At 36.7% G+C, this 24,540-nt stretch overlaps 1 protein-coding gene across 1 annotated transcript; it reads left to right on the top strand.

Annotated features, from left to right (window-relative positions):
* The first annotated feature begins 1,594 nt into the window (after nucleotides 1–1,594).
* On the top strand, nucleotides 1,595–24,356 carry NBN (nibrin). Its single transcript, XM_059863391.1, has 16 exons — nucleotides 1,595–1,753; nucleotides 3,454–3,587; nucleotides 5,125–5,270; nucleotides 6,531–6,690; nucleotides 7,103–7,206; nucleotides 11,994–12,111; nucleotides 12,390–12,580; nucleotides 13,662–13,762; nucleotides 15,228–15,369; nucleotides 15,817–16,077; nucleotides 16,354–16,822; nucleotides 19,053–19,124; nucleotides 20,156–20,311; nucleotides 21,319–21,432; nucleotides 22,419–22,468; nucleotides 24,156–24,356. Exons 1-16 carry the CDS (start codon nucleotides 1,723–1,725, stop codon nucleotides 24,184–24,186), a joined length of 2,280 nt encoding a protein of 759 aa, XP_059719374.1. The 5' UTR covers nucleotides 1,595–1,722; the 3' UTR covers nucleotides 24,187–24,356.
* Nucleotides 24,357–24,540: the final 184 nt, after the last annotated feature.

Here is a 24,540-nt window from a genome sequence, read left to right as displayed (position 1 = left end):
AGACCAATAGACCATAGAACAATAGAACCAATAGAACATGGAACACTAAATAGAGAGAACTAGGTAACTGGTAGCCAATGGACATGAATGACCTTTTTTGCTAAAATGTTTAAACAGTGAAAAGTTTTGGTTTCCTTGCACTGGCCTTGTGGATTTGTCACCCAACATGCCTTTCTGCTCAGAACTGTAAATAAATCAGATCTGGATTGGCCTCTCGCACACCAGGTGAAAGAACCTACTTTGGAAGAACACAGGGGCACTTTTCAGCCACAGCTGCTGCCCCGGTGCCTTCCATTTCCAGCTGTGACAGGTGGAGAATGCTTGATTTATCTGTGCTGAGCACAGAGACTGACTGATGAAAAAAGCAATGACTGACTGATAGCCACCCATTTGCACAGCCTTGGTAACCACAGAAACCTGCAGAGTCCTATCTACTCATAAGGAAGAGCAAGGGGTTGGGGGAGTAGCATAGTAAGAACCTACAGATTTAGTAAAGCTGCAGGTTTTGAGGGGAGGACGCCACACTTGATGAATCTATGCAGTTACAAAACTTGGCATGAAAGACAAAAAATCTATCAGTTGGTCTGTGCTATCAACTTTTGAGTTAAGAATTCCAGGCAAACTGATTACACACTGCTGTGGGAGTTCAGAGGAAGCAGAATTTAAATCCTACAGCTTAGTCATCATTGCCCTGTATAAAAATGGCGGAACAGCCATTTTCTCTAAATGTTCAGCATTTAGGAAAAAAAAAAATTGTTGATGCTCTGTTGGTACAGCAAGCTCTAGAGTAGGTAACATCTTCGTAAGTTCTGCACACTGTCTGGCTGGCATTGAAGCAACATTGTCACACTGCTGGGCAGGAGTTGCCACACTTATCATTACGGCAGCATATGGAAAATATTTCGTAAGAGTTAGACAGTTGCTCTAAGACTTACACAGTCAGTTAATTAATCAGTTAATTCAACCACACGGAGCCTCAAGGCAACTGTAATCACTGGACAGAAAAGCAAAACAAAACTGCGACAACAAAGAAAGAAATAAACTACCAAAAAAAAAAAAAAACGCAGGAGAAACAGAGTGTATATAGTTCAAGGGAAGCTTTATTTAGGAAGCTTCACCGGAACAATGCTAGCAAGAGGAAACAAACTTCAAACCACGCACCGGAAAATACAAATCTGACTCTGCGAAATAATCATTGTATTTCCATGGTGAAAGCGAACATGATGATATGACTGAATGTATTAGTTTTCCACAGCCTGGCTTTTTGTAGCGGAGGGGGCCACAGAGGAGCCTTCTGTGAGACGCCAGCCCCGATCCACGCTGACACGGAGCGAAGGGGAGCGGCCCGGCCCCGTTTCGGCTCCTCCCCGGCCCCGCCCCGCTTCCGCTTCGGCCCCGCCCCAGTCCCCGGCCCCGCCCCAGTCCCCGGCCCCGCCCCAGTCCCCGGCCCCGCCCCAGTCCCCGGCCCCGCCCCAGTCCCCGGCCCCGCCCTGCCCGCCCCGGCCCCGCCCTGCCCGCCCCGGCCCCGCCCCGCGCACGCGCGCCGGCCCACCGCGGGCTGCAGCGGTAGCCCGAGGCCAGTAGGTGGCGCACTCGGTTGCGTCCCTCCCCTTATCCCGGCCCGGCGCGCGGGATCGCGGTGGCTGTGGCAGATCCCGGGATTTTTCTCTCCCCGGCCCGGCTTTATCCGGGTTGCCGGGGGCTTCCGGGCGGTGCTCCAGGATGTGGAAGCTGGTGCCCGCCTCGGGAAAAGGTGAGGGAACGCCAGACATCTCCGCCGCTCCGGCGGGCTGGGCCCGGGCACCGCGGGCCCCTCCCTGCCCTGACCGTCGCGTGCGCGGGCGTGCTGCCCCGTTGGCTTCCATAGAGCCGGCTCCAGCCGGGCGTGCCTCCATGTTGGCTTCCATAGGGCCAGTTCCAGCCGGGCGGGCGTGTTGGCTTCCATAGGGCCGGCTCCAGCCGGGCGTGCTGCCGTGTTGGCTTCCATAGGGCTGGCTCCGGCCGGGCGGGCGTGTCCGTGCTGCTTCGGGCCGATGGTGGTCGAAATCCTTCCTGATCTCTCGGGGCGTTCGTCCTCGGCGAAGCCTCCTATTTCCCTGGAGCGCTGCCGACCACAGCGCCTGTTAAACCTAGTAGGGCTTTTTTTCGAACCTGTGTGGGATGTCTTAGGTGCTGCAGGTTAAAGAGTCCTGCTTTAAAATACCTGGAGAGTTGAACTCTGAGGCAGCAACCTCAGAAACTATGTGTAACTTGTGTTGATGTTTCAAGGACCAGGTGTTGAACTTCATGGCGTTTCTTGCATGAAGAGTTTTGAAACTGAATCGCCTCTATACTTTACTTTGTTTTCTTGTCTCTAGGAGCTTTAATAATAGGTATCATATAATGCATTAATAGGTATAATACATTTAATAATAGGTATCATATAAGACATATTTCTTCTAAGTGCTTGTAAGGAACAGATTTAACACAACTGCATCTGCTCTATTTCCTTGTTCACTGGGAGGAAATTTTTCATGTTTGATTTATTTCCTGGTGGATACAGCACCTAATCGTGTTGAAATGAACTGATTTAGCTCTTACTGCCTGGGATGCTCTTGAGTGAATCAAAACACTCTTCATTCTATTCAGAATGATCATTTTTGCACAGTTCATATTTGGAAAGTTATTTGCCAGGGTTGATAACTGGAATCTATCTTTACATACCGATATTCATCAAGGAACATTTTTGTTTCTGTTGACCAGTGGTAGCACACCTTTGGGAGAGAGTCAAGCCATTCACTGGGAAGCCACCATGGGGTCCAGGTGACAGGTACAAAGCATAAGCTAAAGCATAAGCACTGGTCAGAGGCTGAACTTACTGTCAATTTGCTTTACATAAAGATCTGCTTACGTTCAATAGGAGGACATTTTCCTCTGAACCTCTTAATCAGTTATGTGAATAAATAATATAACCTCAAAAATTATGTATCCTTACAAAGATGTTTTAGAAAACCTATCTTACATTGTGGGTTTTTTTTTCTTCTAGTTACACTTAATCTTCAAGAAGGTATTGGTAAAAATATATCATCCTTGAAAAAATTGTGCTACCACTTTTGAAACTGCTTTGTTTATTGTAAAATGTATCCTTTTATAATGGACAGAGCAATGGAGCAAGAAAGGAAGAGGTTTTGTCTGTAAGCTAAGTGGATAATTCTAATCAGAATCACAGAATTCAGAGTCAGAATATTCTAAGTTGGAAGGATCACTGAGTCCAGTTCTTAAGTGAATGGCACGCATGGGGATAAAACTCACAACCTTGGCATTATTGGTACCATGCTCTGACCATAAATGATGCATGGCAAAGCTGATATTCAGATGTACTACAAACTTCTCAGTGTCTCTCCCATGTGCTTCAGGTATTTTGGTGTTTTTTTTTTCTAAATTGGTATCTTTCTGTCTCTTGTTTGTTTCCAGGAGAGCCATACCGGCTTTTAAGCGGTGTAGAATACCTTGTTGGACGCAGGAACTCCGCAATTTTAATTCAGGATGATCAGTCTATCAGTCGAAGTCATGCAGTTCTGACTGTAAGTCGTCCTGAAACAAGCCCTGTAAGTAGCCACTGTTTTTACTGCATTACCAATGCACTGTGGGGATAATTCAGGCTGCCACGACCATGCGTACTCTCATTTATCTCTCACCAATTTTATGCTTGGAGTAGAACCATTGGTCACCTGTATTTTTTTTTATCTTGAAATTATTTTTTTTTTCACCTTAGTTTTTTTTGCTTTTGTTGAGGAATTTTGTGGCATAATTTTAGTAGTTCAAACTTCCTTTTATTCCAGAGTGAGGATTCACTAGGAATTTGTATTAAAATAATCATAGCAGGAAAATTATGCAATTAAGTTTAATTACACAGACAAATTTTAGGTTCTAGGAAGTTCCTTCAGTTGTTTTACTGCAGACTTAGTTTCTGTTTCATTTCACATCATTAATTCTGTATTTACCTCAGGCACGGAAAAGAAAAATGTACCAAAGAGAATTAGCAATCAGCAATTTACTGTCACTAAGTGTTGTGACAGTTATGGATGTTTTGAAGCCAGTCAGCAGAAATTTCATTTATGTAACCTTTATGTAGTGTTTTAAATAAAACATGAAAAGTATATTTGTCCCTTTAATACTGAAAATGCTGAGTGAGTCCAGTGGAGGGCTATGAAGATAATGAGGTGACAGGAGCACCTCAGTTGTGAGAAAAGGCTGAGGGATCTGGGCCTGTTCAGCCTAGAGAAGAGACAACTGAGAAGGGACCTCATCAGTCTCTGGAACACACAAAGTCCCACCTGAACACAAGTGAGAACTTTACTGTGAGGATGACTCAGCACTGGAACAGAATGCCCAGACGGGTTATGGAGTCTCTACTCTGGATGCTCCAAAGGAGCCTGGAGACAATCCTGAGTAGTGTTCTGTAAGGAAAGCTGCTTCAACAGGCAGCTTGGATTAGATCACCTCCAGTGGTCCCTTCACACTTTACCCATTCTGTGTAGTAGCATATAACTGCATGGCAGAATTTCATAAAAACAAGCTGTCAGTGTTCTCATTGGCTTGTGAGCCACTTTGGAAATCTGACAGTATCTAATCTCTTCTGAAGAGATGCTGGTGTCTTCATGTCCTGCAGTTGGGGGAAGACTATCATTCCTCATGGAAGGAAGCACAAGAAAGTGCTCTCAGGTGACCTTAGTCTTTTACTTGCTATTCAGCCCAATGCCCAGGATAGAACTGAGCAGTAGATAAAAACATAATAAATCTCAGAGCCTTGCTAAATTGCACTAGCTCAGGCTTTGGGCTAATGACTACCTGCTATGCACAGTCTCCAGAAAGACGAAGTGCTATCTCCAAAAATACTAAGTTTAAGAAACACAAAAGTTCTAAAGCTAAAAACATGTATACTTTCTCTCATTCCTCTACAAAAACCAGAAGATAAATAATTACATATAGCAAGCCTCATTGTCCAAAGTCTTTATTTAAGATGATATTTTGTGGGCTGCTTCTTATTTATCCATTGATTTGATTCACAATGATAGTAACTTGTTTCTGATAAAGCTGTCTCATTCTGATAAATTATAATGGCTTATTTATGTTTATTTTCAGAGTCAGTCTCTCTCAGTACCTATATTAACAGTAAGAGATACATCCAAATATGGTACTTTTGTTAATGGATCAAAACTCAATGGTACTTCAGTATCTTTGAAGTCTGGTGACAGAATCAATTTTGGAGTCTTTGAGAGCAAGTTTAGGTAAGTGTTTTGATTATAAATATCAAGTAAAAATTAATTTTTTGGAAGAATATTTTAGCACATCATACAACTTTGCAAGTGATACAGCAGTGAATAATTTTTAGAAAGCAGAGGAGGTAAGTAGCATTTTGCCTGTGTTCCACACCTGCTTCTGAAATAGTTTTCCATTATATTTTTACATAATTTATTTTGACACTAGGAGATTAAAATTGTAGATAAGAAAGCATTGGCATTTTAGATGATGATATGTCATGTACAGTGAGTATTTTCAGGCTCTTTTAGGCAAAGAACAAAATGAGAAGAAGGGAGAAAGGTTTAGAGTTTGTTGGAGCCCTTGTTAGAATGTAATGAGAAAAGAACTGATGTTGCAGGAGGATATGAACCCAGCTTGACTTTTTTTCCCAAATTTACCATGGTAGCCAGTGCTGTCTGTTTATTTACAGGAAGAACTTCTAAAAATGAAGTAGCAGATAAATAGAAAAAGTCTAATGACCATTAAAATCAATGTTAATGTAACCAGAAGGTGGCTTTCTGCCTTAAAATTTTATTCATCTTTATCAATGCTGCTGGTATTACTTTTTGTTAGAAAAAACTTGGCATTCTCCTCTAATTAGTGCAATAAATTATTTTTTAATCTTTTATGTAAACATACCTGAAATATGATACAGGAATCACACCATGAGACCAGATACATCATGGATATTGTAGTAGAAAGTCTACAAAGTAGAAAGAAATTTAAATAACATAAAAATGAAATAATTTTTGCTAGGGAATTTGATGTGGAAGATCTAAAGTATATATCAAGGCTTATGGTCAAGGATAATGGAAATGTTAGGACGCTTGCTTGACATTGCATTTTATGACACTTGTATTTTTAAGTATTGATCTTTTGGCAGCCTGTGCTGTTGAGCATACTTCTGCTTTTGGAGGGACACGCTCAAATTTCTTTTGATATTCCCAGACCTTGCACTATTTGTGAGGCACTAATTCTTTGAGATGTCTGTAAAAGAGCCATAAGTCCATAGAAATATTTCACACATCAGGTCAAATTGTCATTAATTTTTCTGAATAAAAAATTAGTATTTTGTTTCTTCAGGAAATTTTAAAGCAGGAAGATTTTACTTTGATATAGATTAGACTATGGGTCTTTTATTTTTTTCCTTCAGATTTCCGTGAGATACAAATAGTTAAGTCAGCTCTGTTCATCTTAATGATTGGCTGAATTAACGTAAGCAATTCTCTTTTACTTGCTCTTTGCAGAGTGGAATATGAACCTTTGGTTGTCTGCTCCTCGTGTTTAGATGTAGCTCAGAAAAATGCTTTAAATCAAGCCATCCAGCAGCTTGGAGGCCTTGTAGTGAATGAATGGACAAAAGAATGTACCCACCTTGTAATGGTATCAGTAAAAGTTACTGTTAAGGTATGTTGAGCTTTTTCCTGTTGATAGCATTGTTTTGCAGTTTTCCCGTGACTGCTAATTAAATTCTAGACCTGTTCAAGATTTTTCTCTACAAAACTGTAGTCAGCTCTTATTTTTCCAAGTTTAGAAGCTGTGTATGTCAACAGGAGGTTGAAGGGAAAGAAATCAAAAAAAGCCAGTTTTGAAGACTTAGTGATTTTCATCAGTTGCCTTCTGCATTTTAATAACTTTAATCAAGACACCAATTAAAAGCTAGGCTGTTAAAAGCAAAACAATCCTAGAAGCACAAATCAGTATTGTTTTATTTGTTTGGTACTTTCCACATCTTAGATCTTAAAAAGCTAATGTCAGTTGAACCATATTCTATTTGAACTTTTTCTATGCAGTAAATTTGTGTTTTCTGGTTTTTCAGACTATATGTGCTTTGATTTGTGCTCGACCAATTATAAAACCAGAGTTTTTTTCTGAATTAATCAGAGCTGTTCAGTCCAGGCAACAGTTGCCAAATCATGAAAGGTAAGTTGCCAAATCATCTTGTTTACTGTGTTGCAGAATGAAATTTATGGGAGTTAGGTTTTCAGATAACTACACATTTATCTGATGATTTTTGACGTAATATGCAATTCATAGTAATTTTATTTGTGGAGTAATGCTTAATATGATTAACATTTTAATATTCCAGCAATTTTATTGTTCTCATCTCTGGAGTTATAAAATGAGCTCTGGAATTCACTCTATGCTTAGAGATGTTACTGTCTCTGAAAAGGAACTTGTTTGTTGGTATTTAAATGTGGCTTCAGACGCTTCTGGGAATTGATATATAAAAATAAAGAAATTACACTTTTATAAAAGAAATGTATGAAGTTTATTTCGTTACATAGAGGTATTTTTCCAGTGCTGTTAGTTACTGAGTTTACTGTAAACTTTGGTCAGAACAGAGTTAGCCTGACCATTGAATTCTCTGAAATAGAAGAGTTTTTTTATTATGTTTTGAGAGATGAAGTGAGACTAATATGTGTTGGCTTTCACTAAATGCAAATAAAATATTCATTGTTTTCATGGTTAAATTAACTTCAAAAGGGAATTCTTAATTTGGAATCAATAAATACTGCAGAATAGTTCTTCTGGTCATTTTCTCAATGTGAGAAAATGTAAAATAGTCACAATATCATATGTGACGATTAATTCTGAGCCCATATTGCTACTCATTTTACCTTGAAAAGGGAGACATTTGTTTGGGGGTTATAGATGTTGGTTTTTTATTGTATGAGCATGTGGTTTATACAGGTAAGAAGTTCTCACTATGTATATACATTCATATGGCCATAAATATGCATATATGTTAGGAAATGGCAATTTATTTTCTTAAGTAGGTGTGGTAGTAGCCATTGATAGAATAGTTTGAAGACTGAGGCTGGGTAGATAGTAAACCAGGTTCTGGTGCACACATAAAAATAAAATAGAAATAGAAACAAAACAAGAGAAATAGAAACAAAACAAGAGGATTCACAATAAACTGTGCTTGATATGTAGTAAAATATGTATCACAGAACATGACACTTCCTTGTTACAAAAATACAGATGTCAATCTGGAGCAATTGGTAGGAAATACTCCTTAGTTTCTAAGATGCTGCTTTAAATTAGCAGGGTTTATGTAATATGTCAAATCAGTCATCTGTGAGTGGCTTAAAACTCATTTGTTCTTCAGTTTCAGAAGAAAAAGAGAATCTGAATGAATTGTAACTTTCCCTTCTACTTAAATTTCTGCATTGTTTTCTGAGGATGGAAAAAAACTAAACAAACTATTTAGTACTCTCTGAAATACTTTCCTGTGAGATTTTTTTTTCTTTTGTAGTACAAGTCACACAAGCCATCAAAAGCTAGTGATTTTTTGTACAACTTGAAATTTGTTTGGTAGAATATTACCTGGTGGTAATGCTGCTGTTCCTGTCTGTTACAGGAACAAGCAAACAGTGTCTTTGTCTTGCAGACAGGATGTGTGTCTATTTAATACAGAAGTGACAGTATAACTGGCTTTTAAGTGTGTAGCAGTGTGATGTCATAGTTTGTCTCAGGTATCCCTGTCCTTCCCCAGGTGTCAATCACCTCTCCTCTCCCCACCCTGATGCATGCTGGGTGCTGTCTATCAATCTTGGCATTCCAGAAGGGATTGGCAGTGTTCAAAAGATGCCCTGCATCCCTGGGGGCCATTGGCCCACCCAGGTGTCCCTTGCACCTGAGACCTGCCCTCCCTGCACCTGGTTGGTGAGATCCCTACTCCTTCCCTCCCCCTTTCCTTGGGCTTAAAAGACCCAGCAACTACGCGGGTTCGGGAATTTCAGTTAGAGCTGTTATGGGATTCAGAAGCCTGCCATCTGAATAAACTCTGGATCAAAACTCTGGCAGAGTCCACTCCTTTTCTTCACCAAACCTTAAAGCATCTGCACAGAGGTAAAACCGGGGCTTTGCATGTCTGAACTTGTCTCCAGCTCCGGCTGCAGCAACCAGCTTAGCCAGAAGTGTCTCTGAGGTGAAAACACTGCAGTTGCTGCCTTTGGTCAAGCAGCAGAGGCTAGACAAGCTGGACAAGTCCCATCTGGATATATATTGGTAAATATTCCAATATAAGTGCTCCCTGAAAAAGGAGCAGATAGATATGTTTACCTTCCTAAAATATTTTTGCTGACTTTTAAGATGCTGAATGCTACAAGGTAGTGACATTAGCAGTATACACATTATGTAGCTTTCAGAGAGAGTTCTGCATCAAGCTAAATGTAACTGCTGATTTAATATACAGATCTATGTTTAAAATAATTGCTGTATTTTAAATAGGTCATGTTTTTGAGATGTAGCTTGTGGAAGGATGCTGAAAATTTACTTAGCAACTATTTTCATTAAACTTCCAAAAATACTTGTAACTTCGACTGGGAATCTCTTTATTGTGCATCATAGCTAGAGCTGACCTGAGCTGGTATAGCCACAGGACACCAGACAGCTTGGGGCAATACTGGTTTGGGTGTGAAACAGGAAAAGTATATTGAGATAGCAATACTGGATGACACTGCTAATTACATCTTTACTATTATTGTAGAGCTGGTCCCTCCCAAAAAGCCTAGGGAAACATTATCTTAAAAAGAAAAAAATAATTAAAGCGTCTTTGTTTACAGTAAGCCTTCATGTAATGGTAAACCTGCAGTTCCTATATGAATGTGAGACTTGAGTTTTTCATGGTGTTACCCCAGTCTTCTGGTACTCTCTGACAACCTATGCAAGGAAGAACAATAACTGAAGATTCACAAATGGCTGCATGAGTGCAATCCTGTGTGAAATGTCTTTTATTACTGCAGCCCAGTGTCAGTAGGGCTTTGAAAAAGAAGAAAAGTAACAGAGTTTTTAACAGAAACTCACCAAGAATCATAATCTATGTTTTGAGAGATTCAAGGTTATAGGTGATCTTTTCAAGATAAAGGTGTTACTATTGAAAGCTTATGAGGCCAAGTCTGAGGAGCACTTCAGAATTCTGACTGCAAAAGACTGTTGTCTGTTGAGCTTAGATCAGCATTGAGTGAGAATTTATAAGGAAAACCAACAGTTGTTTTTTTGGGAGACAATCATGATTTAAAGTTGTGTGCTGAAGTTAAAAGATGGAGATTTTTAAATATATTTATAAAGAAACTAGAGTCTAGTTTCAAAGTAGTGAAAACTGGTTTTTTTTCCATTTTTACTTGTCCTTTCATCTTTAAAGATGACTTTGTCCCTTGTATTTATCTTAGGTTAATAACTGTCTCTAGAGAATCTGCTATCAGAAATCTTCTGGCATAATAACTAAAGTCAGAATTGCCCTTCTTCTACTTGAAATTAGTAGGCTTGATCATATCTATTCAATTTCAGTGCAACTACATATCTGTAAACAGATTTGAATAGGCTGCTGAAATAGATCAAATACCTTTCAAAATCTGGTGGATTTAAGTTGCTTAATTTTCATTGTGTACATAAAGGTTGAAGAATTGATTGTGAATAACACGCAAGAATGAAGATTATTTAAAAGCACCTGTAACTATATAGCCTATTCATAACACATTTTAGCCTATCATTATTGAATTGCATATTTGGATGAAGTAGAAAATTTATGTGCCTATTTTTGTGTTCAGCTTCAAATATAGGTTTATTTTTTTGTGTTTGAGGGATGTTTTTCTGTTTACATATGTTTGATTTTTTTCCGAAACATCAGTATTTCGGCATTTCATATGTTTCTTCCTTAGAATCTGCCAGTCTTTGCTGTTAAACTGAATTTTTTTTGGTGTGTTTCTTTTTTTTTTTTTTCTGAATAGTAGTATGGAAAGGATACATAATCAGCTATCAGAATAAAGTAGTTCTGTTATCAGCCAAACTATGTACATAAACAGCTATTTGGGTAAAGATTTGGTATAGTTTGGTTAAAATTGACCTATAGTTACCATCCTTTCTGACATATGTCTATACCTTGCTCTGCACAAGGTATAGACATATGTCTATACCTCACTGCACAACAGCAACTCTGTCAGAATTGCTGTTGTGCAGTGAAAATGTGGCTAAAAGATCTTGTAAGTATCCTGAAATTATTGGTTAGATGCATGTCCGAACTCCAGAGGCTTTTCATGCTCTGGGCAGGCCATTATCAACTGGAGCTGAGGTCACAGGCTGTGATATAATTTAGGGCTTCAGGATAGAGTTTTATTTTTGCCTAATATGTTTCCCAGCTAAACTTTTGCTCACTTTCCCTGTATTGGACGAAATAATAGAGAATCTGTGGAGTGAATCCTTTCAGTTCTCTATCCCACCAGCAAGGAAAGTGTGCTTGTCTGCTGTCACGTTGTAGGCTGTTCTTGAGTGTGGTGGTACACAATTTGATGCAGTAGAAGAGAATGAGGGGTAACTGTCCACACATGGAGGGTAGAGCAAGCAAGATGACTAATTTTGTGTGGAGTTTTACTATTGTCTAGAGTAAGTGCAGAAGGAAGTTGCAAGCTCATTTGTCTGTATTGTTAGTAAGAATGAGGATATGTGTATAGCAGTTTGGTGAATGCATTCCTTAAAGTGTTTTCTTAGTAACTGAAGTAGGAAGTCTTGGTGTTGCCTTTGATGTTGAGAAACTGGGGGCTCTGTTTCTTCTTAACAATCTCTTGAAAATTATTTATGTAAGTAGTTTTAACAGAGAAATGCAGGATTTTAACTTCAGAACTTTACTCTGAAACAGAAAGGACTGTGAGTCAGGACTGATAAGTGAATCTGAATTTTGTAACTTTCATTTTCTGTTCTTCCAGCTTTTATCCTCCAGTTGATGAGCCTTCCATTGGCAGTGACAACTTGGATTTATCTGAGCATTGTGAAAGGAAAAAAATATTCAGTGGAAAAACTTTTGTATTTCTAACTGCCAAGCAGGTAATCAGGCTTTTCATTGCAAAAATATTGTGGGAGTAGCTAAGTTCAGACTTGTTCACTCTGAAATCACACTCATTCTGGGTTCTTCAGGAAAGAAGGATTTCTGTGTATTTATCCTATTGTACAGTGGCCTAAGCAAGATAAAATGTAGAGGAGGAACAGAACATATTTCATCTGCAGTAGTGCATCATTGAGAAGCACTACACTGATTGTTCTGTATTCTGATACCTCTGAATTGACTGCATTCTAAGTTAGTTTTTTTTGCATTCTCTTTTTAGCACAAGAAACTGGGTCCAGCAGTTGTTCTTGGAGGAGGGGAAGTAAAGTTGATGACAGAAAGAAGAAAAGAAATGCCTTTACTGCTTTCTCCTGAAGTTTGTGTAGTTGATGTGGGTTTGGCAAACTCTCAGATCTCAGGATCTGACTCTATGACAAACTGGACTGATTCCATTCTGACTGACTTGGAAAGGTGCAGCATTGTTCTCTTGTACAGTGGCAGGGTAATTTCAGAACTTCTGCAGAGACCTGGTCATGGTGCTTACATACATATTTAAGCAGGAGGCTGCTTATAAAGAGGGCATTTTTACATTGTTCTAAGTATTTAGCAAAGTAACTAAAACTTCTTGAAGCAGTAAAGAAAGAACTTGGCAGTTCCGTGAGGATTTGATGGAATTCCTGCTTTCTTCTTTTTATTATATTTTTGTAGAACTCAGTTCTACAGAAATTCATTATAATGAAGCTGCTTTAAAATTACAGACAGCAAATAGTTTCTCTTCTACTATTTAAAAGAAATTAAAATTTATACATTCTAAGAATTCAAAATAGATAATTTATGATATTTCATTGATTATATGTAATTTCATCAAAAGGAGATGAGATGGCACCTTGAGGTCATGTGGTTCACTGTTGTATAATTATTTGTACAGTGTTTTTAAAGAACAGCTTCAGTTTAATGAAAATTACTTTTTGTTTTGATAGTATGTTTTGTTTGAGAGGGCAGACTGCATATATTATAAATGTTAGGATTATCATTATGCCATTTTATTTAAACAATGAGACAAAAATCTCAATCCTAACACATAAACCTACATCCCCTAAATTTTGCTGCTGGTAGAGAAGACAGGACTTAATCTCTCCTCATGACTGTAGTATAGAAGATTTGTGGGGGGGAACGGTTCCTGACTTGTAAGAAGTGGTCAGATCTTTTGAGTCTCTTTTCACACATTTTTGAATCAGAGGTAGAGCATAATTGGTTATATGCCCAAAAATTGGGAAACGAGAGATGTATGGGCCAGATTACTGTAGCTAGACAGTAGCTACAGCAGCAGGAACCATGGGAATTTATACAGGACATGGCTGTAATGAAGGATAATTGTGCTGACTTACTGTATTGGGAAAAACGGTAGTGTTTTTTGGAGGCTGATTTTTTTTTTTTTTTTGGAGGAAGAGTGGAGCATTTTGTACTTTTCCATACCTGTGGTCATTTGCCTGTTCATCTTTGACTCTGTACTGAAAAAGGTTGTTTTTTTTTTAAATTTTTATATTAACAGCAAGAATCTTAGGGCTATTCCAGAGGCAGAAATTGGATTGGCAGTTATCTTCATGTCTACAGAAAAATACTGCAACCCTCAAAAGCAGCCTGCTTCCAAAGGTAATTGGAAGAAGGGTAGTAATAAGTTAACAGCCTCAAAGAGGCAGTATTTCTTTTTGTGTAGAAGTATCAGTTATGATGTTCAAGTTGTTCTGTTTTGCAAGACCACTAAAAAGGAGTGACAGTCTATGAAAAATATATACAACTCCAAAGAGGTAATTCGTTTTTAATGGTCTTGCAGTAAATTGCAATGAAAATTATATGACTCTTAGATGTAAATAAAAAAGTGGATCTAAAACTAGCCTGGAAGGCAGACACATACAGGAGTGACCTTGAAAGGAAAGGTAATTTAAAAAAATCTGAAGTTCATATTTTTAGTGATCACTGAATTCATGTGTATGTGGTAGTTTGAATTCCATGCTATTCTGTCTTTTCATAAAAGACTGGGGTAATGAGGAAGTTAAAGATGAATTTCAGAAATCAGGAGAATAAGAATGGAAATAATTTTTTAAGGCTTGCATTTTTTTCTTTTTTGCCCTTTGCTCTAAACAGAATTTGCTTTAGGAAAATACAGACACTTCCTGCACAGTTCAAAACTAAAAATAATCTTTCTGTAAGTTAAGACAATGAGACATGATCACCACATTTGCTGAAGTAGTAGTTTGGGAGTGGACATTCCAAGTTTTGACTTGAAGCTTCTATTTGCTAATGTGGTAATAGCAAAAGTCTTGGAGAGACAGAAAGAGGTTTTTTTTCTCTCTTAATGCCTCTTCATATTATTCTATATTTTGTTGCTATGAAATTTTCAGAATTATGTTTTATAGATTCTGGTTTGTTGTATCAGGTAGAAAATCCTACCATTATTATAAAAATCAAAGAAAAATACCTCTAAGTTTGTATTTACATGCAGGAACATTACTTACTTGAAAATGTATTTTGAATAAAGACATATATGCAATACTGGCAGAGATGCTGATTCTTGTTTCCAGTCTGAACAGTTTAACTGGATAAAAGTTAACTTGTCTGAAATTGTGTAAACAGACTGTATATCAGAGTTTAAAGGGAGCAGTATTTAAAATTGAAAAAGCCTGTATCCCAGATACAATAATCACATTAGAGGTCATCATACAGAAGTAAATATAAGGAATTTTGTGCTCTGACAGTTTTGCATGATCTATATATTGCGTGATAAATATATTATTTTTTGCATAAAATATATGCCACATGATTTTTTCAGTACATTATGTACATACTGGTATATGATTTCTCATTATGTTTCATTTTTATTTAAGCAGAATTTCATTACTTAATCAGTAGAATATTTAACTAAATCTGAATTCCAGAATATGGTTCTTTAAAACTATTTCTGTCAGTTTTTTTAAAATTAATAAATCAGCTTATTTTTTAACGAGAACCACTTTAATATCATTTTACAAAGATCTCATGTGATCAGGTAGTAATGTGCAGTAGCACATGCAAAGAAACACGGATTTTATATTAATCTTCTAATTCTTCTCTTGTGTAGCTCTTGCAGCTGTACCTGAAAGTTCTGCATCAGCTGTCGTAGGCCGAGCCATTTCGCAGAGTCTGGCTGTGGATGAAACCGTAATGCCAACTGCTGCAGATAGCAGCCCCTTATACATAGCTGATACAGAGGAGCAGACATGGTAAAGTATTCATGGCAATTTCTAAGCTAATACTTGCAAATAAAGCAGTCTTTTATGGCAGAGGAACAGTATCATTGCCATGGGGAAAGAAATACAGGGTTAGAAATGCCATTCACTAAATTGCTGTCACTTGACTGCAGTGAGATAATTTCTGCTTTTGAGTACTGGATTACAGAAAGCATCCCATAGGATTTTTATGACTTTCAAATGCACATGTAGATACTGCATATCTGTCTTGGCTGTCTGAACTATTAAAAATCTTCAAGCCATTTCAAAATTATAAAAATATACTGATTGTAGCAGATTTCACAGGGTTTTTTTTAGCACATTGTTTATACAAATTTATTCAAAGGACAGCTATTGCTTTTTTAAAAGTGTGTCTCTGGTTCGATGTATCTCTGGTAACCTCCTGTGTGTCATTTAGTATTTCTTTCCTCTCTAATCTAGTATGGAGATAGAGAATACTTCCCAGGTGCATAGACAAAAGAAAATGGCTTTCCAGGATACAACTGGAAAGAAAAACAGTGGCACAAGTGGCAGTGTAAATGCAGGAACATCGATACCTAGAGGGAACAGAACATCTGGGCTCAGTCAGAGAAGTCAGCCTGTCTCGCCATCTAAAATTCCAGAAGCTGGCAAACCTCGTGAGAGTGCTGCACGTCACCAGTCGAACTCAATTACAAATTACTTCCAGGTTTCTAGAAAAAGGTGCGTTGAAATGTTTGTGACATTACTTCCCTTATTGGCATGTTCATGATGTTTCTGGAAAATTTTAACTCAAGCAATGTACTTTAAATTTGACATGTACTTTAAAAGGTAATTTTTAGATCAAATTCCTGGAATGGAAAGTTTTTCCTCAAGGGTACTTTAAATTTTACAGTGCAGTCCCTAAAACACCAGAAGCTGTTATGTTGTGGGTACAGCTAATCATACTCAAAAAATGCTTTTGTAATTTCTTTCTTTTGTAATTTATTTCTGGCTAAGGGAAAGAGCTGAAGAAGAAGAAACATCTGTACCCAAAATAGCAAAATTGGAGGAAAGGTCATCACCTCTTCCCAAGTGCACTGAATCCACAACTTCATTGATCTGCAACAGTGAAGCAAAACAGCATCAAAAGAAAAATAACATCCTCGACCCAAACCCAAATTTTGCAGAAGACAGGGGTATAAAGCCTATGAGGGAAAGTGTCAAACTAACAAGTGATAGAACAGACACTGAAACCACTTCTAGTGAAAATCATGCACCAAAAAAAAGAAAGGAATTAGATGATTTATCTAAAGATACAGAAGCACTAGAAATTGTGTTTGGAAGTGGAGATATAGACTGGGAAGATCAAATTGCAGATCATGACCAGGAAGCTCAGAGAAGTAAACGAAAAAGACAGTGTTTGGAAGCCAAAGGAAGCAGGATTCCAGAAGTAAATGTAAATCAGCAAGAGGAGAATAAAGTATTGGTAAGTTTTATATTCTTCTCAGGTGCCTAATCTTGACATTTGCAACTTTGTTAGAAGGATGCAATTAACTCCTTTAAGGGGGAGGTTGCCTGCATACAGAAAGTGTAAAATTTGTAAAATTTGTTTGCTTAAATTTCATACATCAATTTTTAGTTCAGAATGATTCATCCTTTACATGTGAACATTGCAGTTTTACACCTACCTGAATTTTGCAGAAGACAGGGGTATAAAGCCTATGAGGGAAAGTGTCAAACTAACAAGTGATAGAACAGACACTGAAACCACTTCTAGTGAGAATCATGCACCAAAAAAGAGAAAGGAATTAGATGATTTATCTAAAGATACAGAAGCACTAGAAATTGTGTTTGGAAGTGGAGATATAGACTAGGAAGATCAAATTGCAGATCATGACGAGGAAGCTCAGAGAAGTAAATGAAAAAAACCCATGTTTTTTCATTCTTTTGGGCATTTTTTTCTTTGTGTATTGAAAGCTGCCTGAAATTCTGAACTTTTCCTCTTTTTTTTACTTTATATACTGTAAGAAAAATAGGAGAATATATTCCTGGTCCAAGAAAAGTTTCTCATACTGCTTGTTGCTGTGTTAATTATAATATTGTTATTTATACTAAGATAGTACTCAATTATATTTTTGTAATTAATTTTCTAAAGAAACTTCTAGTTGACCTCTTCTGTTGAACACCACAGTAGTGTTCAACATCTTTTGAGTCTTTGGTACTGTGTGAAAGATTATTTAAATTCCTGTATGAGAAATTTTAAACCAAAACCAACAAAACAACAGCAAAACCAAAACACAGCTTGTGTTTTTGTGATTATTTTTCTGGTTTTTGTTTTTGACACTAAGGAAATTTTCTAAGAGGTATGAAGAAAACAATACACCTTGAGTTAACAGTGGTCACTTTGTTGAAAAAAAAAAAAGAAAAGCAAGTTTATAAAGGAAAACAATGTTGAGAGGTCTAGAGTATTTACAATACAATAGGAATACGAGAACGAGTTTTTTTGTTGTTTATTTAGGATATATATTTTAATGCTTACTGTCCAGTCCATTTACAGTGTAGGCAGTGTTTAAGTGTTTAAAAGTTTGAATGCATGATTAACTGGAATTTGCAAGATTCCTTGGACCACATGAGAATTAGTAATTGTCTGTGCTTCCTTAGGTCAGAGCAGCTTGACACCTGGTTGATGCTTTACTGGAGCTTGCTTCTGGCAAAGTGTGGGCTTTAACTTCATTATAATGCTCTTTTATCTGTGTGTTACTAACAGGCAAACTTTAAAAGACAAGTCCTATAATTTAGAGAATTTTGTTTCTTGCTTTTTATCCTATCAGGCAATAGGTACTTTTTATTAGGTCTGAGCATACTGACAGACTAAAATTGGTGCTTGCAATAGTCTATTGAAATTTGTTGCTTGGTGCTTGGAAAGTTGTTCTAGTCTAACTTCTTGTCAGGATTCTGAAGGAGACAAATAATCTTATGTGCAACTAAACTGGTAATTTCTCAGATAAATATGCACTCAAAGATTTGTGCTGAAAAGAAGTATTTTCATAGTTTAATAATGACCTACTTTATTAATGTAAAATACATTTCCAGTGGACTGGGAAGGAGATTTCATGATAAACCTCCCCAGGCAAATTTGATAGCTATTTTTTCTAAGTATAGATGCACCTTATGTATCTGGCAAGACAAAGAATGTAATTGACTCAAAATGTACAAGGTGCATAAAGCTGATTTGGTATTTTATCAGCCATTGAAAATAATTTATGTAATGCAAATCTAGTTTTAAACTATAGGACATAATCAACCTGCAGAACACTTTCCTGTCCTGGTAATGAAATGTCCTTTCTGCACATATGTACACTTCAAATATCAAATTGAAAATATTACCTTTTATATTCAAAAGCTTTTACAGTTTTCCAGAACCTGACAGAACTTTGAAGATTGTACAGATGGACAAAACTTCCTAGTGTATAAGGAAGAAAGAAAAAACAAGTGAACAAGTAGTAGTGATGTTTTAATAGAGGAAAATCTCCAATTATTGTTACAGTGTGCATAAAATCATAAAAAAATAAAGTATGGGGCAGTTTATTTCCTGTCTAAAAATTTATATTGATTTGAATATGTTTATTCTACCATAAAGAGCAGAAAAAAATTGTATGTAATTAAATTTCCATTTCATTTCAGTTGTATATTTAAATTAATTTTTAATCAAATAGAAAGAAGAGGAACTTGGATCAGTTCTATCTTCAGAAATGAAAAGCAATATCAAGCAAGAGTCTCCAGTGTTGGTAAGGAGCCAGCTAATTGTTAATCTGTGTGCTTCTGTAATGGCATTTGGGTGGTTATTTAAAGGTGACTGAAACTACATATCATTGTGTTAACTCTTCGATGTGGTTAATAGTTGTACTGATGATTTTCTTAGATTACTGCTTGAAGACCTGCCAGGGATGTAATCTTGTCTGCTGTAAGATCACAACTAAAATGAAAGAGATGGAGCATTGGGAAAAGAGATGTCATATACAGTGATTAACAGTAGATAGCATGCTCATTTTTTGTGGGTGAGATGAAGGAAGGAAGGAGAGGATAATTGCTTGGAGTGACAGTGAGGCAGAGGAAGAGGAGACTAGGCTGAATGAAACTGAAATAAAAAAAAATTCTGAAGAGATAGAGTGTAGCCAGTCAACAAGGGACAGGATAATACCATTTCACCTACATACAAAAACAAACCCAAGAAGAGGGAATGCTGAGCAGGTGTACCAAAGTGCAGGGTCAGCTCAGATTAAAGGACTTTTAGTTTTATTTTACTATAAAGCAGCTGTACTCCATCTGGGCAGAGTGTCCTTGAACATAGTTTAATGTAACTTGTGAGCTTGTCCTGCCTCAGACATCCTTTGGAATCCACATACATGTAGCCCCAGGCAGCAGAGTGTGCATGCAAACTTGCTGATGTATGAGCATTCTCATGGACAAGAAAAATTTGATATATTAATCAAATTCAGCTTACAGCCCTAAAGTTGGGCAGATATCTGTAGGCTGGAATTGATCTGAAGATGTTCAACTTTATCTGCCATGGAGCATTTAAATACATACTTAAATACAAGCAAAACAAATTTACTCTATTCATGGTATATAAGGAGTCTGAGAAGTTTGTACATCATCTTAGCTTTAGCACTTCTGCTGCTTTCCCTCACTGTTCTGTAATCCTAACTTTTGGTTAGCTCTGCTCTACAGATAATTTCTCTAGTTTGTACTGTTAGATAGATATGCTGTATGTCTGTTAACACACTTGAATGTTTCTTCCTTTTTCTTCCCACATAAGAACCACAGCAAACTGCAAGATGACTCCAGCAATCTTCCTAGCAGGCTTCTGTTGACAGAGTTCAGATCACTGGTTGTCAGCCATCCAAGACAGAACAGTCATCTCTCTGGAAATAACAGCTATGGGGGAAAGAAAAATTTCAAAATGTTCAAAAAGGTTGGTGTGTTTTTTGAATGGTCACAAGATAGCACTATTTAAAAATACTAAAAACTGTTGCCTTCAGATTGTAGAAATATGTTACTAAAGATTGTTTTAGAAATTGATAATAACTAAAGAAAGAAGCAATTTAAATACCATATTATACTGTAAACAGTATTTTGTTAATTGACTGAAGAAGTATCAGGTTGACAAAGGCTTACCTTGTGCTAGATGATTTAGATACTTGTACTCCCTATTCCAAACTGTTACTTGGAATAAGTTGTTGAGTGATAGCTACCATAACTTCAGGTTGTACTTCCAAAAGTTAGCAATCCACTTCTCCAAAGACCTGTATATACAGCATAGGCTGATTCAGAATCTTCCATTTTAACTAATAAATTTTGGATTTCTAAATAGAACTAAATATGTATCATACAAAAGTAAGATGATTGCTTGCTTGGGTTTTGAAGACAATTGCAAAATGATTCTTAGTGTTCAGTGTAAAAGTACCACTTCAACTTATATTAAAAATAAAATAAAAAGTAAGATCAAATGGTATGAGATGACTAGAAATGCATTTCAGTAAAACACAATGTATAGAATGTGATCACATAATACTACTTCCTGAGAGTATGCTCTCATTTTTAGATAATGTTTTAATTTTCTGATAATAGTGTATTTTCCACCGTTTTGTAACAGATGCTTATGCAGTCTGACAATAAAATATAAAGTGATTTTTATTGATATTTCAAACTCCGCTTAATGCACTCTGAAATTTATTTATTATATTTAACTTAACAGATGTATTTTTGTTTGTTCCTTTTGGTAAAAGGAGGGAGTTAATAGCTTTCTGTAAATGCTTTTTTAACTTCAGTCACTTTTAAATATGATCTTTGAATGTTAATCAAAGAAAGACTGCCTGACTTTCTTCTGTGATGTCTGAATAGACTTTCTGAATTTGTTAAAATAGATCTTTTATTTGCACTGTGCTTGCCTTGTAGTTGTAAGAATTTATTGTCCAACAGGTAGCTTACCCTGGGGCAGGTCAACTTCCACACATTATTGGAGGATCAGATTTGATTGCTCACCATGCGAAAAAGAATTCAGAGCTAGAAGACTGGTTAAGGCAAGAAATGGAGGTAAGAAATTCATTTTTAAACATGACCAAATAAAAACTTGAGTAATGTAAGTGGTCGTACCAACCTGTGATAGTTAGTGGAGTACTTCAGTATTTTATTTTTTAAATTAAACCTCAGCTGGTTAGTTGTCCATGCATGCTCATTGGAGCATGTACAGTAGTGAAGTTACAGAATGTCAGAGGTCAGTGGTAACACTCATCTTTTTCTGGTTATTTAAATTCATTTCGCATGCAACACTCATGTAATCAGTAATATTTATGGAAAGCAAAATCAGTAACCTAAATGAGAACAATCTTTTGATGAGTTAAATAAGCGCTGTGTAAACTTGTGACTTGTAAAAACGTGACAGGAAGCTAGAAAGAATTTCTCTATGGCTGACTGTGTCCAAATAGTTGTACAGTACAGGTGATATTCTAGTCTTGAACAGAACAGGAAATGCAGGAGTAAAACTCTATTGCAGTAAACTGAAGAGATGTAGTAAGAATAAATTTACTATTTTTTCTTTTGTGTGCCTCTTTAGATCCAAAAGTCCTGAAAAAACACTTATCATGGCAGTTCTTTAGCACTTTCATTTTCTGATAGTTTCCCTAAAAATGCTTTCTGATGAGTCATATTGTTTCCAGAGCCTGATTGAGATGCAGTTGCATCAACACTTCTTATCTCATTTTTTTATCCCTTAATATAGATAATGCTAATTAAAATTTCCCTTATACACAAATAATCAGATTAAAAAAAAATATTTCTATTATGGTGCTTAAGCACGTTTCTGACCAAAATTGATACCTTTCACAAACTATTTCATTAGTTGTTAGCAGTAGTGAAATTTGGTTAGTGAAATAATTTGTCTAATGTGAATATGCCCTAAATGGAGTACTTAGAGAAAACATAATTCTTTGGGGAAAACTGAGTTAGTGCAGGAATATTGTTTTTCTATATGGCTCATTAGAATTATCCTTAACTATCAAATATTAAATCACCTTTCTCAGGAACAGAACCGACACGCAAGAGAAGAATCACTTGCTGATGATCTCTTTAGGTAAGAGTTTTATGTTCTTAGAAAAATGTGTATTTTTGCATAACATCTTTTTTTGACAAATTTTGATTTTGGAAAAGATTGCTTTGACTATTCTTGACAAAATTTCACGTATTCTCATATATAGAATGTAGTCAAAGTGGTTCAGCATTTTCTTTGGGGAGGAAAACCAACCTACTCAGGCTTCATTTAACTTGGAAAATGGGAGGAGGTGAGGTGGAGGAGCTAACATGACAAGATGTTCATGACTGTCAGCATCTCTGTAGCCAGTCACAGACAGGGTTGAAGCTGCTGTTGTTCTGATGCGAGATTTCCAGTTTCTTTCAGCTGTAGTGCCTAATAAGGAGTTGGGCATGGTTTTAAGGGGCAGATTTTAGAATCTGCTTTATCTCCCCACTTCTCCCCTGCCCATAGAATCCATATCCAATCCATAGACTCTTCCATAGAATTTGCTGTCCAAAAGACATTTAAGCGTTAAAACGATCATGTTACAATGCTATAACAATAAAATCAAATAACTGTTTTGAGAGTTAATACAGGGTTCTTATTTTGTTTTGCAAAAACTTCATTACTTTCTATGTTTTTTATGTGAAGAAACAAGTGACCAGTGTTTGACTTTTCACCTCTCATGAATTTGACTAACACCAAAAGTTTGCATTTGGGTAGAGAAATGTATGTGATGAAGAAGGATTTTTTTTTTTTTCTGAATCACTGTCAAACAAACATGATGCTAACATAGCAAGCCATGTTAGAGCCATTCAGAAAGTCCTACTGCATTAACAATTTGCTCTGTTCATTAGCAGTTCATAATAGAGCATTTCTTTTAAAGGGTGTACATTTAATTTTTGAAGTCTGAGTTGTATAGCAACAACAGTGACTTCTTATACCTTTCTAGATACATGGTGATGTAATTTTGCTCACAAGTTGTCACATTTTTCTGTCTAAGCATAAAGTCTTGATGAATGAAAGGAGAATTAGTGGAAGTAAAATTGCCTGATCATTCAGTTGTGTCTGTGAGTTATTAATGATGAATACAAAACACGTCAGAATTTCAAAGAAATGACAGGAGTTTGGGAGATGAAGCACAAATGGAGAAGGCCAAGGGATAGCAGTGTCAAGTAGAGTCAAAGTATAAGCATATTACAGTAAATCAGGTAACTATTTAGTATATCCAGAAAGTAGCTCTAAATTTCTAACAGTCAATCAGAAGCTGTATAAAGGGCAAGATAGGGTGAGGATCTGAGGTGGGAGCAGGGAGCAGCAGAAAGGTTTTGTCTGAATGAGTTGTGGCCAAATGTACGTCAGCATAAACATACAGGATCCCTTTTCCCTCCCTCCTCTTTTGTTTTTTGTGGTGTCCTTTTCCAGTAAAGAGCTTAGTTCTATGACATGAAAGGCTTGGAAAAGCTTGTTCATGCGTCAGATTTAAAGGTTGTACATTAAGAAATCTGAAAATTTCAGTAAGAGTTATCTTAAGTTCATACAGAGGTTCTTCTACCTTATGCATCCTTCATTCCAGTAGTAGTAACTATAGTTAATTATAGGGGTGTAGTCAGGGAAAGGACTGAGCACTGGTTATTCCCTTGTTAGGAATACATAATAAAGCTCTTTGCATTACCTTGTATATCTATATAAACTTTGAATATCATTGTTTTACTTATTTGTGACAAATCTGATTTTTTTCTTGCAGATATGATCCTAATGTGAAAAGAAGAAGATAAATTGTGACCTGGATTTATAGTGTTTCTCTGGCAAAACCTGCTTTCTGTTCCTTAGGTTTCCTGGTTACAGTGTGTATGATGTTCCTATATATGACCATTTGAATATCTCTTATTGTAAGATATGTTTTCTAAGTCTTGCTTTTATTAAAGAAAAAGAAAAGTTCCTTTCACTGCTTGGTACTTACAGATTGCACCATTGTCAAGACCTTCCCATTAGTTACTTCAGAGTGATGCTCAGTAAAATATTGTAGATACTTAGGATTTCATTTTAGGCTATTTCTAATGTTTGGTTATCAGTACTGTTTTGGGAAAAAAAGGAAGTTAGCATCAGGCTATTTTTTTCTTTTTTTTAGA

The sequence above is a fragment of the Haemorhous mexicanus genome, chromosome 1 (genome assembly GCF_027477595.1).
Source record: "Haemorhous mexicanus isolate bHaeMex1 chromosome 1, bHaeMex1.pri, whole genome shotgun sequence".
In the NCBI taxonomy this organism is placed as follows: Eukaryota; Metazoa; Chordata; class Aves; order Passeriformes; family Fringillidae; genus Haemorhous; species Haemorhous mexicanus.
This window is presented reverse-complemented; position numbering and strand designations above follow the sequence as displayed.

Coding starts and splice junctions, on each gene's coding strand:
- NBN (XM_059863391.1), top strand. CDS start 1,723: ATGTGGAAGCTGGTGCCCGCCTCGGGAAAAG. Junction 5,271..6,530: donor GTCTTTGAGAGCAAGTTTAG/GTAAGTGTTTTG, acceptor TGCTCTTTGCAG/AGTGGAATATGAACCTTTGG. Junction 12,581..13,661: donor ATTCTGACTGACTTGGAAAG/GTGCAGCATTGT, acceptor TTATATTAACAG/CAAGAATCTTAGGGCTATTC.